The sequence below is a fragment of the Knufia obscura genome (genome assembly GCF_036327395.1).
Source record: "Knufia obscura strain CCFEE 5817 isolate CBS 148926 chromosome Unknown scaffold_9, whole genome shotgun sequence".
NCBI lineage: Eukaryota > Fungi > Ascomycota > Eurotiomycetes > Chaetothyriales > Trichomeriaceae > Knufia > Knufia obscura.
The window spans coordinates 771,120-787,956 of NW_027042695.1; the positions used below are offsets into that span (position 1 = coordinate 771,120).

General features: G+C 51.5%; 7 protein-coding genes and 1 non-coding gene across 8 annotated transcripts; 3 read left to right on the forward strand and 5 right to left on the reverse strand.

The window, feature by feature from the left end:
• Positions 1-156: 156 nt before the first annotated feature.
• Positions 157-1,322, forward strand: PMZ80_007610 (uncharacterized protein; the record flags this gene model as incomplete). Its single annotated transcript, XM_064876017.1, has 2 exons — positions 157-547; positions 598-1,322. The coding sequence occupies 2 exons, from the start codon at positions 157-159 to the stop codon at positions 1,320-1,322; spliced, it is 1,116 nt and encodes a 371-aa protein (XP_064728281.1).
• A 1,985-nt stretch (positions 1,323-3,307) lies between these two features.
• On the reverse strand, positions 3,308-4,726 carry PMZ80_007611 (uncharacterized protein; the record flags this gene model as incomplete). Its single annotated transcript, XM_064876018.1, has 1 exon — positions 3,308-4,726. The coding sequence occupies one exon, from the start codon at positions 4,724-4,726 to the stop codon at positions 3,308-3,310; it is 1,419 nt and encodes a 472-aa protein (XP_064728282.1).
• A 993-nt stretch (positions 4,727-5,719) lies between these two features.
• Positions 5,720-6,202, reverse strand: PMZ80_007612 (uncharacterized protein; the record flags this gene model as incomplete). The annotated part of the gene is made up of 1 exon (XM_064876019.1): positions 5,720-6,202. One exon carries the CDS (start codon positions 6,200-6,202, stop codon positions 5,720-5,722), a length of 483 nt encoding a protein of 160 aa, XP_064728283.1.
• A 475-nt stretch (positions 6,203-6,677) lies between these two features.
• Positions 6,678-7,856, forward strand: PMZ80_007613 (uncharacterized protein; the record flags this gene model as incomplete). The annotated part of the gene is made up of 1 exon (XM_064876020.1): positions 6,678-7,856. One exon carries the CDS (start codon positions 6,678-6,680, stop codon positions 7,854-7,856), a length of 1,179 nt encoding a protein of 392 aa, XP_064728284.1.
• Positions 7,857-8,182: 326 nt separating this feature from the next.
• PMZ80_007614 lies at positions 8,183-8,327 on the reverse strand. The gene has a single exon. It is a non-coding gene; the product is annotated as a tRNA-Ala (tRNA).
• A 315-nt stretch (positions 8,328-8,642) lies between these two features.
• On the reverse strand, positions 8,643-9,071 carry PMZ80_007615 (uncharacterized protein; the record flags this gene model as incomplete). The annotated part of the gene is made up of 1 exon (XM_064876021.1): positions 8,643-9,071. One exon carries the CDS (start codon positions 9,069-9,071, stop codon positions 8,643-8,645), a length of 429 nt encoding a protein of 142 aa, XP_064728285.1.
• Positions 9,072-10,401: 1,330 nt separating this feature from the next.
• Positions 10,402-12,096, forward strand: PMZ80_007616 (uncharacterized protein; the record flags this gene model as incomplete). The annotated part of the gene is made up of 1 exon (XM_064876022.1): positions 10,402-12,096. One exon carries the CDS (start codon positions 10,402-10,404, stop codon positions 12,094-12,096), a length of 1,695 nt encoding a protein of 564 aa, XP_064728286.1.
• An 885-nt stretch (positions 12,097-12,981) lies between these two features.
• GPI8 (glycosylphosphatidylinositol anchor biosynthesis) lies at positions 12,982-14,172 on the reverse strand (the record flags this gene model as incomplete). Its single annotated transcript, XM_064876023.1, has 1 exon — positions 12,982-14,172. The coding sequence occupies one exon, from the start codon at positions 14,170-14,172 to the stop codon at positions 12,982-12,984; it is 1,191 nt and encodes a 396-aa protein (XP_064728287.1).
• Between the last annotated feature and the right edge of the window lie 2,665 nt (positions 14,173-16,837).

Here is a 16,837-nt window from a genome sequence, read left to right on the forward strand (position 1 = left end):
TGTTCCTTTCATCTACCCAACTGCCCTGTGATCCGTGCACAAACGAAGCACGCTTCAGACGAAAGCAGTCGTTGACATTCGTGACACAACTCTACGCAACATTCATATTTTCCTACATTTCACTCACTGTTGGATCGCTCCTGCCTCAACTCAAAAATGTCTTCCTCATCTGCCCCACCGCACCGTCCCAGTCTGGCAGTTACGTTCGTGGACGTGGAAAGAGCAGATATGGAAAGAACAGGGTCGAACATCGATCTTGAAAAGTTCAACTCGGCCGCACCTACCCTCAACAATACTCCCAGCGGTTCCCGGAATCCAAGTCCGGATCGAAAGAAGGTATCTTCCAGAAGTCCAACACCATCACCCAAGCAAGTCGACATCGAGGCGATGGACAGCAAAGAAAGAATCAACACGATATCGAGGTACACCAACGATGAATTGGATATAGCATGGATGGGTGGTGTCATCATCACCTGCTTCTTCACTTCCGGCCTTATCGATGCTGTCGCATTCAACTCATGGAATTGCTTCGTCGGCATGCAAACGGGTTCGTCATCTCTCGTTGCTACTATCCAAGCAGTACTAAGTGATTCACAGGAAACACAATATTCGCTGCCCTTGGTCTTGGTGGCCTGCCAACACAAGCTCACGAACAGCAATTCCTCAAGTCGTTCGTCGCCATCGGATCATTCTGCATGGGCACAATCTTTTTCAACATCATGCATCGATTTCCCACAGGCTTGCACAATCAACCCAATTCCCGCAAACGTTCAATATTCGTCCTTTCCTTCCTTATCCAAACACTACTCATCATCATTGCGGCAGCCCTCGTCACAGTAGGAGTCGTCTCAAATCAACCCTTCGTTATGGGTCAATTCTCCTCAGGATCTCATATAACCGACGACGTTGATCCCGATGACGATCACCGAAACTACATCGACATGATCCCAATAGTCATTCTCGCTTTCGAGGCCGCCGGCCAGGTCTGTCTTAGCAGAGTTCTTAGTTTGATCGAACTGCCTACGATAGTCCTGAGCACACTATACCATGATTGGACTGGTGATCTGCTTGGCACAAGGCAGCTATGGAGACAGAGTTCGGGTGTCAAGGACTTCGTCTTCAATCAAGGAAGACGTCAGAACAAGAGACTTATGGCCATCATCGCCCTTTTCCTGGGAGGTGTGGTTGGCGGAGAGATGTGGAAGAGCAAAGTCGGCATGGCAGGAGCACTATGGGTAGCAGCATTCCTCAAAGGTTGTATCGTAGTCAGTTTTGCGCTGTGGAAAAAGCAGAAACAGGACGACGAGGAGCTGGAGAAGTGATCCAGCTGCCACTCTGGTCCTAACTCGTTTCATTCCAATGGAAGCGACCTCATCAATCACGACTGTTACGATCTTACGACTTCATGAACCATCAGATACCACGCCATGTTGCGACCCATTCACCTTCATCAACCATAGCTGCAAAGTCCCCTTGGCCAAAGAATCAACGAGATTGCCATTCACAGTCAACATACCATTGCTCGGATCACACTGCTGCAGACTCCAGCGGAACTGCTCCAGCTTTCTTCCATCTTGACGCTTTGTCATGAATTCAAATGTACAGTACGAGTATCTCGGTGTACTAGGCCCGCAGGCGTTACGGCACAAGCACGAAAATTGCGTTTCTTCGGGATTTTGCTTGCTCAGATAGCAGTTGCCAGGCGTTTTCGTTCTCTTCATCATAGAGCTAGAGCTAGATCATCAGCTGCACATAGCCAACGTTTGAAATTTCGATCAACCTGAAATTTTAGTCTACGAATTGTCCTATTCTTGCTACTGCGCTCCAATGCTCATTCCATCATACGGTGACATCCAGCTCGCCCCTTCCACATGTCCACGCGTCCAGTGTAACACACCCAACGCTTGACGTGCCATGACAGCTTCTGGAAGCATCACCGGTACCACCGCATGACCCGGCCTGTCATCCATCAGCTTGTACTCCATCCACACCACTATACCACCCCGCGGACGTCTACCCCTCCGAGAAGACCCGATGATCGACATTCCCGTTGCATTCAGCCAAGTATGTCTTGCAGCAATCGTTCTGTTTCGTACACCACGAGTACGTGCCGTATGCTATGCCAAGATTCTGCCAATGCTCGTTCAGCGTATGTGAATGAAGAAGGAGGTTGCGATACGAGTCAGGCTGGATGGTCGTGACTATTTCTGTGACCGTATATATCGTGCCCACCTAGAGGGAATTGTCTGTTTGGTCGGGTTGTTGACTTGATCGGGATCTGTGTCTGCTGGGTAGCCGGCGCTTCAATAAATCTTCGCAGCAGAACCTAGAACCTCCATATCAACAGTAAAATCTTAAGGACAACATCCGACCTTTCTCGAATACGACCTCCTCTACCCTCGCAAGGTTCGAAAGCAGGAGGACATTGCCAACCTCTCCGAGCTTACGTCAAAAACTGCCCGCATTGAACTTCATCTTCTTTGAGTCGCCGATAATTCCCCCATAGCACCGAACATCCCCTTCGCCTCCGTCGCTTTCTGTGCTTGACGCTCCTCCTCCGTACCAAGCACATTCATCACAAGCTCTCCTCGAGGGTCACCGTATCCCCCTTCCTGATCACTGACGACGCGACTTCCTTACCGGATGATCGGTTGCAACTTCCTCCGCGGCTAGTGCTGCAGTCGCACCTTCCTACTTACCGGATCTCAGAGTCGCACCTTCCTGCTTGCCGGGTCGCTCCTTCCACGTGATAGGCCGTACCTTCCTTGCGCTGGGTCGTTCCTGCCTCGCACCGGTCGTCCCTTCCCCTTACCCGGGTCGCTCCTTCTATACACTCGGTCGTTCCTTCCTTCTCGTCTAGTCGCGCGTTCCTTCTTACTAAATCGTTCCTTCCTCGTCTAGGGCCGGGCCTTCCTCACTCTCGGTGGTTCCTTCCTCCTCGTCCGATCGTGCCTTCCTTCGCACTGAGTCGTTCCTTCCTCACGCCGAGTCGCACCTTCCTCGTCTAGGGGTGGCACCTTCCTTGCACTAAGTCGCACTTGCCTTGGCTTACCAGATGGCGCTTTCGGCTCTCATTCTGGGAGGTCAAACGCGAGCATGAGTGATAATGGCGGTGAACAAGACAAATTGCAACGGTGCGAAGATTCATTGTAAGCATGGTTTTGAGCCAGATGGTGCGGATAGAAGGAGATGACGCGGCTGGACGATCCAGATTCGTGATCCATGTGCAGGTGGAATAGAGCGAGACTCCATGAAATACCTACTTACAGTTTATCGCTGAGCCACCCGCCCGAGGCTGCCTTCAGCTCTACAGCAACAACTCCCTAATCAACCTAATCGCCCCCTCCACCAATCTCGGCTCAAACTCCCCATTTTGCTCCTTCGCAGCCTTCAACACCGCTTCCACGTTCTCCACATTCCACTCCTTCCCAACCTTCTCCTGCGCGTATTTTTTGAACCCATCCTGCCACTGTGCCTCTTCAAATGCGAGGGGGATCACCTCGCTGAAGACCGTGCTGCCGCCGGCCGCACCAGCGATGAGCTCAAACCACATTGCGCGCTGCTTTGGGCCCATGAGGTCAAGGGCCTCGGCGAATTTGACGGTTTCGTAGGCGGACATTAGATTTATGAGGGCGTGGGCGTGGAGAATTGTTCGTGTTGTCTCGGATGGGGACGTGGCGGTGGCTGTGTAGCTGTCCTGCGCGTGTTCGATGACGAGTTGTTGTTTTTGTTCATTCTTAAGAGTGGGATCGAGGTAGTACTTCGTTAGGAAGGCGTCATCCCAGGACGCGATGTTACTGTCCATGCAGACCTTTAGCTGGGCGTGGGCTGTGTTCAGGAGGGGAAGCTCGATGTTCAGACGCGCTTCCTCGTCGTAGATGATTCCGACGTCTTTGTTGATTATGCTTATTGCGCTGGCGATGGGGAGGGCGGGGTCGAGCATGCGGGGGGACCGGTTGGTGAACATCCAGGTCCAGCCGTGGGGGTGGTCACCTGATGATGTTTGTGTGTTGACTGTATTGGCGAATTGTGTTGTGTTTAGGCCTGCTAGGGCGGCGAGGGACATTATTTCGGAGGCGCTGACGATGTGGATGCCGCATTGGACTTGGTTTAGGGCTTTTGCTGAGGTTCCGGCGCCGAGGGTGCCAGGGATTGGATAGAGGGTTTTGCCGCTGTTGCTGAGGGTGCGGAGGCAGGTTTGGACGAGGGGGTGGTTCATGGCGTCTTGGGAGTCGGAGGAGGCCATGATTGTGAGAGTGCCGTTTTTTGATCGTGCGACGCCGCCTGAGACTGGGGCGTCGACGAGCGCGATGTCTGGTCTGTTGAATTCTGAGGTGAGTCTTTGGCGGACTTCGGTGGGGTGTGTTGGGGGGACGGTGGCCATTATTATGACTGGGATGTCTTTTGGTAGGTCTTTGACGGCGCCAGACTCGAAAAGAGCGGAATTGACATGGTGATGTGTTGCGACCATAAGGATGACAATGTTGGCTCCTGACTTTACTGCCTCCGAGCAGGAAGTCGTTGTTGAAAACTGTGCATTGGAGTTCTCGCTCTGCTGGATGTTCGTACATGCCTCTGTCCATCTGTCGAGAGTAGGCTGGTAAATGTCAAATCCTGTGACTTGAATTCCCGTTCGGACTAGATGTGTTGACATTGCGAAGCCCATAGCTCCGAGGCCTAGGAAGGCGACGTGCGGTGTTGCGCCCATATTCGAGGCTGAACCCATGCTGCCAATTGCGCTTCCGACTGGACCTCAATCGATGAGACGTGTGGTCAGTGACGCACGTGCTCGAGCTGGTTATTAGTATCCGAGAATGTGAAGCTAGGGTCGCAGTGGTTTAAGTCGAAGAACAATTTCTTATGATTCACTGCTGCAGTGGGTATCAGAAACTTGCGAGCGTTCGCCTCGTTACATGTTACATGTACTACTTAGCCTATATACAGACCTTTTCTCATCGTATACGTCGGCAGTTGGACCGACGTCGAGCAACACTCGGCTGATATACCTTGTCGCGGTTACCTTCGCCCGGAGCGGTACTTGTCCGTCAGTGGTCACCTAGCCGAGCGATGAGGAGAAAATATGTCATGAAAAGAGCCTCAACAGGAAAGTCCAGGCCCGGTTGTCGTCGGTGTTTGCTCCGGCCATGTAATCAAGCTTGATTCGACCTCGTATTAAGTTCACAACTTTCGGTAGGATGCGAGATACATGCAATCGTTTGCGCATGTCCACAACAATGCTATTATTGAAGCCAACAGTTGCGAAGAAGAAAAAGGATTGATTTCCAGATATGAAGGGGCTACGAAACTGTGACGGTAAGTCTGCCGAAAGGAAATGGCTGCCTGAGGCCCTCATACATGTTATCGAGAATGAAGCTACAGCAGGCGCGATCAGGGTGCGTGCGAGCGGTGCGAAAACTGATTAATTTACTAGGTGCCAGTAGATTAGCTGCCAAAGCTGTGGGTAGACCTCGCAATTCTGTCATGGAGATAAAGCAAGAGTCATCAAAAGCTTATAGAGATCCAGCAATGCCATCATCAGAACGGCCCCTATTCATTTGATGAAGCGCTCAGCCGGGATGCCGATCGTTTCGGGATGCCACGTAAGTTGAGCTTAGAAGAGTCGTTCTCACATGAAGGAGTGAACCAGACGGCAAGCTTGGAACATGCAACCCCATTGATCTTCCATGGCTGTTGTGAAGGAGAGTGAAGAGCCGACATCTCATTTCGCCATGTTCATGAAGTCTGGAAACCTCTGCAACAAGGCACTAATCTCATTATCGCTGATCGCGAATTCGAAAGCCCCTCTGCTGTCCTCCTGCCCTGGAAGGAGACGATAAGAATATACATTTTCGAAGGTCCATTCCTTCTCGCCACACTGTGGAAACGGATGAGCCTTCCATGTCAAGAAGCATAGTGCGTTGTATGGCGAGACCACTTCGATTCGGGAACTTTCGAGCGTGACATCGAGCCCAATACCTAAGGTAAACCAACGGTCGAGGTATGGTTTGGCGCCGGACGCGGCTTTGTCGTGATCGCCTAAGGGGTTGATGGAGCCCATCGAGAAGCTCACGAAGCCCTTAGGCACGTAATGTGACAAGATTGCTTTGGCTGCCTCCTCGGTCTTGGTAGGGTCTGTGCAGTTGACTGCTTGAGCATATGATTGGCAGAAGGCTTCTGCTTTGGCTCGGATGCCGTCCGCCATTGTAGATTTTCGGCGTGTACGATCGGGCTAGAGACTTTCGAGGAGCTCAGGAGGCCTTCAGCTGGTGTAGAAGCTTCAAGTAAGGGAAGGCGTAAAGCTGTGTTAATATATTGAGTCGTCCTGGTGACGTGACATGAGTGGGAATGGTACGCCTGATGCCTTGGCTACTGCCTTACCATTGGCATCGAGTGCTGTGACATTTAGCCTACATACATGACAAGGAGAGCTCTGTGAACAACCACTGCTAACTCTCAGCCATACGTTCTTCGCAGATGCTCTCTCGGCCCGGACGAGCAAACTGTCCGAATTTATGCTTGTTCTTCGTTAGGCGCAGCGAGCCCAGAGTGCAGACCCTGGATGACATTCCGGTTGATCTTACGGCACCTCGCGCATTATTGTTATCGATAGCGAATGCCACAACTTTTTCTTTGCGCGACCTGGAAGGAACGTCCATATCGACGAAAGTAAAGACAAGATGGCTGTTGAGGTGAAGCCCATACATGAACTACTAAGCACCATCACGGACGCTTTCACTGCAGCAAAGGATGCCTTTCCAGAAGATACAGCTTCCTTCGTGCCACCCACAGACGGCATCTCTCTTCTCGATGTGAAGAACGATCTCCTCCTCTCATACCTCCAGCATCTCGTCTTCCTGATCCTTCTCAGGCTCAAGAATGGTTCAGGCTCCGCTGCGAGTCAGGCGAATCTGGGGAACAACGTAATCAAGAAGCTCATCGAGCTCCGTGCCTACTTCGATCGAGGTGTGCGCCCGCTCGAAGGACGACTACGCTACCAGATTGACAAAGTTCTACGAGCAGCAGAAGACGCAGGGAGGAGCGCAGCATCAAAAGCGCAAGTAAATGGTGCAAGCAAGAAAGCGAAGAAGATCAGCCGTAGAACAGATAACGATTCGGATGTCTCTGCTTCGGATTCCGACGCAGAAGAGGACTCAGATGCTTCCGAGGCAGAAGATTCAGATGATGAAAACGCCCTAAGACCGAATATATCAGCCCTAGCGTCAGGTCCTCTCGCAAACTCAGCAGCTAAAAACGCCAGAGACAGACAATCAGGCACAAGAGATGGAATTTACAAACCGCCACGACTCAATCCCACGGCAATGCCCAACACTTCTACAAGGTCTCGCGAAGAGGCAGAAGATACTCGAGCCGCCCGTCGCCGCAAGAACGCACTATTAGACGAATACATCAACGAGGAACACTCCTCTGCACCCGCAGCCCAACCCAGTATCGGCTCAAACAACACCATTCTGGACAGAGGCCGCCAACACAGCAGCCTCAACACTCGCGACCGTGATCGTGAGAGGGAAAGAAGGCAGTATGAAGAGAGCAATTTCACGCGCTTGCCTGGAGCGAGTAAAGCTGAAAAGAGAAAGGATAAGGCGCGGCAGATGAGGGAGGGGAGAGATATGTTTGGTGGTGAGGATTGGACGGGTTTGGGTGGATTTGGGGATCGTGTGAGTCGGACTGTGGCTGGTGGGAGGGAGAAGGGGAGTGTGCTTGATAGAAGGGAGAAGAGGAAGAGGGATACGACTGATATGCCGAGGGGTGATGGGGTGGGTATTGGTGAGAGTTTCGAGAAGAGGAGACGCGTTGTGCAGGGGAGGGATCAGAGGAAGAGGGGTGGGAGGAGATGAAGAAGGGCAACTGAACAAGTGAGTATCAAGTTGTGTAGCGCAGTCAATCGCATTCATTGCGCACCACGAATCAATTTCATTCAGCACCAAGCAGCAAAAGAAATTTGAACGTGTTCGATCTAAGTTGTGACGAGACAGAATCTCGTTCATCAAGGCTCGCTCGCTCCATGCGACTCTCAGGCTTCTTGCCGCCTTGCAACCTGCTACTATATCAGAACAGTATCTTCGGTTTCACTGACTTTCCACGATTACTAATCTACATCGATCCATCAACACAGCAGGCGCGCACAAAGCAAACGAATCATTATCGCATCGCAAAAAGGAAATGGAGCAAGTGAGGATTGAACTCACGACTTCTTCGAATCGAACCAGAAGACGTGAACGTGTGGTTAGTGGGCGGCTAACCGCACGCGTCTGTGCTTAAGGACTCTTTAATGCAAACGAAGCACTCTATCACTGAGTTTTTGCCCCGGGAATGTGTTATTAGAGGACAAGTTTTAGGATTGGAACATATCAAGGTAAAGAAGTGACGGGATGGTTGGCGGGAATGCGCGGATAGACAGGGAGGCAGCTACGAGGGACGGAGAATGAAGAAGTGAAGTGACTGCGAGCCAGGGGCGGATAATTTGGGCGAGAGACGGCAGAAGGCCAGCTAGCTCGTTAATCTGATACTCTACTGTTTCAAAGCCATCACAACCAATCTCTCAACAACACTCGAGCTCCCATCCGCTGACTTGATAGCTTCATTAAAATACAACATGGTTCCCTTCCTCCCTACAGCCTCTTTTAGACCTTGGCTGCTGGCGTCCTCAGCCCCTGTATCTGCCATCGTTCGCGCGGTATATCTTTCACGCTGATCTCCCAAAGCACTTCTGACTCTCCAAGAAGAAGTCTTTGCTTGTTCAACACCTCGAGATCGCGGTCTAGGTTCTGAAACAGCGGCGCCACAAGTCTAGTCCGTGCTTCTGCTTCGTCGTCGGTCACGCCCGCAGATAGTCCCGGCGCCTTTTGCTCGACCGTGATCCTGACGAGATTCGGATTGAGATATGTGTCCCCCGTGTGGACGTCGTTCTGTTCCAACGTGTTGAACAGGATGATAACGTAAAAAGATGGAACCCCACGTTGCGTGTAGAAGTTTGTGATGGTGGTGTTTAGGGTGGCTTTTTCATCGTCTGACAGGGAACCTGGACGTGAGGAGATGCGCCAGAGGGTCATGTTGACGAGTGTGTTGTTGGTGCGAGAATGAATTGATTGATGGGATATGAAAGCATGTTCACGAACGGGTATATATCAGATGTCATCGCCATGTCTTCCATGCCCAAGTCTGGCAATTCTGGATCTCAGATTTTTTGATTAGTGATCATTGCTGCTCTGTCTCTGCTGTCAGCGAGGCGGGTAAACCCTTACAAAACTGTTAAAGGTGAAGACCGCCTCAATAGTAGCATCACCTATTGCTTAACACGGTAGGCTGTTCAGTCATCTAGATGTGTTTGTCGCCGTCAGCATATCCCACAGAGCGAAGTCACTTCTTGAAAAGCACAACTGAGTTAAGTCGACAGCGGACAAGTAATAGAGCAGACATGATTCCGTAACAAGGCATCATATTGGTTCCTCATTCGAACTGTGGAATGGGTTGTAGTGCTTAAAGACAGCTCGCTCTGCCCCGAATGTGTGCTGTTGAAGGAGTTGATAGTGCCTATGGAGGTGACACGGCTAAGCTACTACCAGAGTAGGAATAGCTCCTAATAACTACGGGCGACTATTGTAACGGGTCCGCTGCGGTAGAGGTGGGCTTGCTCAACCAGGGCAGGAAAGTCAATCTGTGCCAAGCAATATCACCATGCACTTGCCATCTGTTCTACGAAGCAACAACTTCTCTACTTTTCGCTCTGATGCTGAAGTTACATCTTCTGTAGAGGTGGGTGTACAACTACTTCTTTCCCGTCCCGTGCGTGTCGATGGCGTTGCTTTCCTACGCTCGTCACGACTTCCGTATCGAAACGAATGCCGTCATGACGGACTCCTTCCCCACATGAGACTCCGGAAGTGTTCTCCGCTTGGTACTGCACGATGTGCATCTCACTCGTCATTACCTCACAGTCAAGTCAAGCACGAATCAACACCTCTCAGACAGCGGAAAGTGACGCCGGACGGAGAAGGCGCGTCGTTCATGGTACCATCGTGACATCCATGACCACAAGTCGCGTCGTGCAGCAGATGCCAACCTCAACCATGTGCAATACCTCCATTCCCATTCGCTGATCTCGCAGTTCTCGTTGTCATTGTTTGTTCGTCGAGTTTCCTCTCAAATTGCTGCTCCAAGATACACTCACTCTCGTTATCTCCAGTAGTTGTGTAGGCAGTCCAGATGTTTTCGCGGTCACTGACCCTCAGATCAATTCGCATGGTATCACCACCACGACAAATAATATCATCTAGACCATTATCTACTACATCGACACCGGCTTTACTTCTCGCAGCTCGGTCTACCAACCAATCACTCAGCACTACAAGACAAACACAACCCATCATCCCGACAAGAACCATGGCAAGCATTGCTCCCAGCAGCAACACCAAAGCAACCACCGTCAACCCCGACCACTTCCTACAGACATCCGGGGCGCAGGATGCGGTATGGATCAAGACCCTCCCATACTCTTCGATCCCTACCTTCCCCAAGCTCGACCGAGACCTCGAAACAGATGCCCTCATCATCGGCTCCGGCATCTCAGGTGTCAGCATAGCCTATGAATTGGTTCGGAAGGGCGTCGATGTTACTATGATCGAGGCTCGCAATATACTCAGTGGTGAAACAGGTCGTACATCTGGTCACTTGTCTTCAGACTTGGACGATGGCTACACTGAGATTGGCAAGAAACACGGAAAAGAGGGCGCTAAACTGGCCGCTGAGAGTCACGACTGGGCTGCTAAGCGGGTTGGTCAGGTCAGCAAGGAATTGGGCATTGAGTGCGAGTACAGAATGTTGAAAGGCTACAACGTCTCGCAATACGAGCGTGGCACAAAAGAGCACGATGACGAAGTCAAAACTTTGAAGGAGGATGTTGAGGCGGCGAGGGAAGCCGGCTTAGATGCGATTTATCAGGAGGGCTTTGCAGTTCCTGGATGGGATGGTCAGCTCGACCAGCGTGATGCCGCAATCTTCAACAACCAGGCAACTTTCCACCCGACCAAGTACGTGGTAGGTGTGCTAGAGTGGCTGAAGCAGCAGAAGAACTTCCAAGCTTTCTCTGGCACGCGAGCTGTGGATATCAAAGAGAAAGGCGTTACTGTACCAGTGGTGGATGTGCATCTGGGACCAAAAGACACCGTGGTCAAGACCGAGGGTGGACATACTATCACCGCTTCTCATACCGTGGAGGCCACGTGTGTGCCTCTGCAAAGACTCAGCTTGATTGCAGAGATGGAGTATCATAGAACCTACTGCATCGCTATCAGGATACCCAAGGGCGTAGTCGAGGACTGCCTGCTCTACGATTCGGCAGAATGCTACAAGTACGTTCGAATGACTGAATGCGACGACCAAGACGACTACATGGTTGTCGGCGGTTGTGACCACGCCGTTGGCCAAGAAGACGAGCAAGATGCCCGGTACAACGAGCTCGAAGAATGGACTCGCAAGCGCTTCACCAAGGCAGGCGCAGTCGACTACAAATGGAGTGGTCAGATCTTCGAGCCAGTCGATTTCATGGGCTACATTGGCCGAAACAGTGGCCAGCAGAAAGTCTATGTTGTCACTGGCGACAGCGGTAACGGTCTAACGCATGGTGTCCTCGCTGGCAAGCTGATCAGCGACATGATCACTGGCGAAGCCAACCCCTGGGAGAAACTTTACGATCCTCGCCGAAGAGGAAAGGCTATCGCTAAGTCGCTGCCACATATGCTCGAGCACGATATCCAGGTCAACATGCAATACAAGCGGTTCGCCGAGAACGACATCAACGACATTGAAGACCTGGGCAACGACAAGGGTGGTGTTTTGAATTCGAAGACCAAGAAGCCGCTTGCGGTCTACAGAGATGAGAATGGAAAGGTGCACAAAATGAGTGCGCTTTGCCCGCATATGAAGGGTGTTGTGTGCTGGAACGACTCGGAGAAGAGTTGGGATTGTCCGGTGCATGGCAGTCGGTTCTCGAAGGACGGAAAGCAGATTATGGGCCCGGCTCAAGTCGGTATGCATCCTGCGGAGCAGTCTGAACTCAAGACTGGCTTCATGCAGTGAGCTGTCGAAGCATTTGCAACCACGTCAAACAAGCTTAGCCGTCAGCTGTTTTCATGAGTTTAGCAAGCATGCTGTAGACTTTTATGGTTATGGAGAGCATAAGCGAATCTGTCTTGCTGTGTAGTAGCTGACAGGGCTTCCCAATGAATAGCAATGTATCACAAATCACCTGCACTCCGTACCTATTCATTACTCGTATGATCACGCTGTCCATCGACTCTGTTGATGCACAACGACATACACCTTGTTCGTGTTTTCGCCATCAACCTGCTATGCTGTCTCTGATCAAATGTTCTGCACACACGAGTCTTGCGTTTCTCCCACCTGGGACATGTTTAGGCTGTCAGTTAATTGCACACTCGAGGCCTTGCATGACTGTTCTGTACGATCCTCTCCGTGATACTCGAAACTGAGCTTCGTCGGGACCCCTGTCCTTGAAAGCCTGCTTCTTGTTGGACAGCGTGCCCAACAACGTTTTCTGTGGTTTTTCGCCGTCGCGCGTGGCCCAGCCACGCGGTACCCTCCTTTCGCCAGCGTGTTGCTCTTCGACTCAGGGACCCAAGGTCTACGTTCCGAGCTTCTTCAGTAAGTATGGGCTTCTTCCCGTGCGTGCTGTGTAGTGTGCCACAGCGTCCTCGTTGCGAACGGTTGAAGTTTTCGTGGTCTTTGTGAGGGGTTGGTTGGCCATGTCCTGTTCTGCGACAATGATGCTTGGCCGACACTAGTGGATTGCTTTCAGGTGTGGGTGTCCAGGCTGCCTTCATGGATACCAGATAGATGCTTTTGGTCTCCTGGCACCTGCATCTTTCCCATCCGAGGCGGCACGCGGTCCATGAGTGCTTTGAGCGCCACACGGCTGGTATACATCGCGTATACATAGATCCTTCAGATCACAACTTTCGAACCAAAACACCAGAGCGAACCAAGACCAGCCAATATAGCAGCACCCGCAACCTGTCGTGTCGAGAATGTATCCTTCTTCAATTGCATCGAGCCCACTGGCTTACCATGCTGTAAACTCTGTATCTTCCCCATCGATGCTGCGTCCCGCTGCACAAGATACTCATCCCTCATGGTCTTGTTCTTCTCCTGCACAGATGCAAAAGTCTCATACTCCCTCACCAACCTCATCAGACCCTCCAGATCCTCCTTTACACCCTCCCTCGAATCCCCGTTCTGCACCTCAACCCCCTGCACATTCCCAAAAAAATCCACCACCCGTCTACTCCGTCCCGCCGCCTCACCCCCCGGAAACAAATCCCACCTCACCCCCGGCTTCGAATGAATCTTCCCAACATCATAACTATCAAAAAGATCCCCCAGCGTCTTCTCACTCTGCACATCCCTAACCTCATTCTCCAAGAACTGCAACACATAATACGTCCACCGATCAATAACCGCTACGCCCACATCATTATCGGCGTGGTGAGAGTAACTACTCTCGTCCTCCTCGCTGCTCCCCGTCGCGACCATCCCCTCCGCATAGAACTGGCGGTAGAGTGTATTCGCCTGACACGTGTCAATCATGAATAGTAGTTCATTGAAGCGTCTCTTCTCCCGCATCTGGGAAAACGCATCCGCGAGATCCCAACTGCTTATCTCCTCGCTATCTTGAAATTTCAAAAACTCATTCCCGCCGTGCCCGGTCATGTAGATGAGCACGTTACTCCCCTCGTCACTCAGTAGCCTCTTACTCGCGGGGACGCCCTCCTCCCAGCGATCCGTGAGGAGTCTAATAAAATTCTCGACTGTGACTTCATACCCGCGGTAATCGACCTCGACGTTCTCGCCGTAGAGGTCCATGCGGCGGTCGGCGTTGGAGTATACGGTTCCGGGGAACGCGTTGCGCGGGTTACAGGCCATGTCGTCGGGGAGGAGGAGGAGGATCTGGGAGTCGGGGATGCCGAGGCGTTTGACGGTGCGGTAGAGGGAGAGGGTGTTGCTGAGATGGCGGTAGTTGAACCAGAAGCGGGAGGTGGAGACTAGGACGGCCCAGTTGGAGGTGTGGGTTGTTAGGGTCGGAGGAGTGAGGAGGAGGAGGGTGAGGATGTAGAGGAGGGGGGTGGGGAGGCGCATTGTGTGTTTGGCTTTGGGTTATGGTGTTGTAGGTATACTCGCGGGGAGCATGGTGAGGTCCTGTGAGGGAGAGAGGCTCTGCATGTGAGTGGTAAGCATTTGAAAGCAAGGTGTCTCGGTGTCGATTGACGGTTGACTGAATGGGGCAACCTTGCCGCGATAAGCACGATAAACTAGTCTTGGTTGGGGATAGTACGACAAGCTGAGACGCGTCTCACACGAGCTTCACGTCTAATACTCGAATCGTCCTGATGATAGGGTGTTGGATGGATGCGTTGCACGTCCAGATGACCAGACGAAGGTTTCAAGTTCCCACATCTCGCATGTAGGAAGCAGGTGAGTAACGGAATATTCGCAATCTGGGATATCAAGTACCCTCGTCCAGCTCACGGTTCCTTCCTCGCTAGAATGAGACGTCCTGCTGTGGTCATGATCTACGAATACACTGGCTGGCGTGTGTGCAAACAGTCAACCAGTCTTGGCCTTGGGACGTGGGCGGTATGGTCTTCCCACATTGATCTCTCTGAACTCGTCTACACGAATGACAATAGGCCAGTGCGCTTTCCCTATTCCAAGGTTGGTACCTGCATCATCCACAACATAAGTATAATGCTTTACGGACTTGCTTTGTTCGACGGCACACTTAACGAAATCTTTGTTCCCAATCTGGATGCTGCTCTAGCCATGCTCACAGCCTCTTTAGGAAGCATTGTGCACGTGTCCGAGGCGCCGCAGCTTCAAGGACAAGAAGGTCAGCCTAACAAAGCGGATCGGTCGTTGTAAGAGTATTATGGGATACATGCAGTGTTATATGACTCTCCTACCGCCAAGCTCGATACCTGAGGTTCGCAACATACGCATTTACCTCAACAAGCAAGGAGTTCACTGATTGAAGCAACAATTCAGCTATTATGCAATCTGCACTCATGAAGACGGCAATGGTAGTGGGCATTTGCACCATACCCGCACTGGCATACAACATGCAATTTTGTGAAGGAGCTGATCCTGCGATCGGTCCCTGTGTAAGCGTGCCGATAGTACCAAATCAGTGCCAAAAAGTTCCTGACCTCGGCACGAAGGGGGACGCCGGAAGTAGTTATGAGGTGAGTTCTTGACTACGCACTCTGGCACTGTCAGTGATTTTGGACAGGTCGCTGTGCATATGGTGCAGACCGTGGTACGACAGCCTATGCTAACATCGTCTAGATTCTCGGCGGTACTGGCATTATATGCTGGGTATATGGGGCAGAGGACTGTGGTTATACGGCTACCGCAGACAGCGCTGCGAATTCGCAGTACCACATCATCAGCCATAGTGGCCCCCGGATCCACGACGCACCTGATTGGACTATCAGAGCGTTTGATTGTGATCTCAATGCGGACTTCTGTCTCAACAAATACGTGCCTGGCTGCGAATGGATTGATGATTGAGGAAGATGGGAATGGAGGTAGTTTAGCATGGTGTGCAGCTGCGAAAAGGTAGGAGTCGTTCTCTTACGTCTTGTTTTTGTTCTAATCCGTTCTTCAGCGATACTGCTGTTCTATGCTTCAAATTAGCACGGGGGCTCTTGTTGGTTCTATCAGCCCGAGCGCCACCACGACGCCGCTGGATCGTGTCTTTTGCATGCGGGTAGCCACTCAACGTGCTGGAGTTGCACAACCATACGTGTCGAGGCGTACACAGGTGGCTGATCATTTCGACACTACATTAGCATAAGTCTCATAAAACCCTGATTCTCCTGGAGCTTTGTCTCATATCTGCTTCAGTCCTCTAAGAAACCTTGTTGGCTTAAGCCATCTCCTATTCGAAGCGCCGAGTACGTCTTGCTCTCCGACTATAATCGACGTGACTGGTCGAAGGTATTGTGGTATCGGCCTGGCATAGATGGCCAATGTCACGGCACTGTCGAGCAGCGAGCAAGTCCGAGAAGGCGCCGTAGGTGTTGTAACGCAGATCAGATCAGGTAAAACACAGAGATGGAAGTCATACGCTTGTGCCGGATAGCTGGCTTTTAGGGTCCATCTAAGTAAGTTAATGTTCCTACATGGCAGTAGATATGCACCCCGCATGTGTATCGCCTGGCCTGCTGTAGGCAAGAGATAGATATATACTGTATGGTGGCTAGCTAGCTACGTTAGTGGAGAGAGAGAAAGAGATGTAAAACAAGCGTGGGTCGTACTTGCCCCAACACCGCACGCAGTGCTCTTAAAGTCTGTGGGGGTTGAAGTGGGTCGGAAGCTTTCGAGATTCTGCATTAGCATTTATGCCATTGAGACATGCACGCCGTAAGCTGTGGTGTGATTATCCAATAATGCCGGGGCTCAAGCTTTCTCGAGAATTCCTATGGGAAGTGCTTCGATCTTGTTTAGGTGGCAAGAGCTTTTCCGAGTCACGATATCCGTGTTAGGCTGCACGTTACGAGACAAGTCCGCACGTGGCGCAGAAACCAAGATCTTGCTTCTCCAGCGTAGTGGATCGTCTGGGGTATCGCTGGCAACCCCAGCTTGTGTCTTTCTGCTCTTCTTCAATGAGGACTTCGTTGCTCTAAGAGAATGCCGGTGCGCAAGAACAATACTCTACATGAAGCCATTATCTCAGCTGCGTGCGCCAGATGGAAACTTTCTTGACAGCTTCGAGATTTCTGGATAAACTGAGTTCGCTACT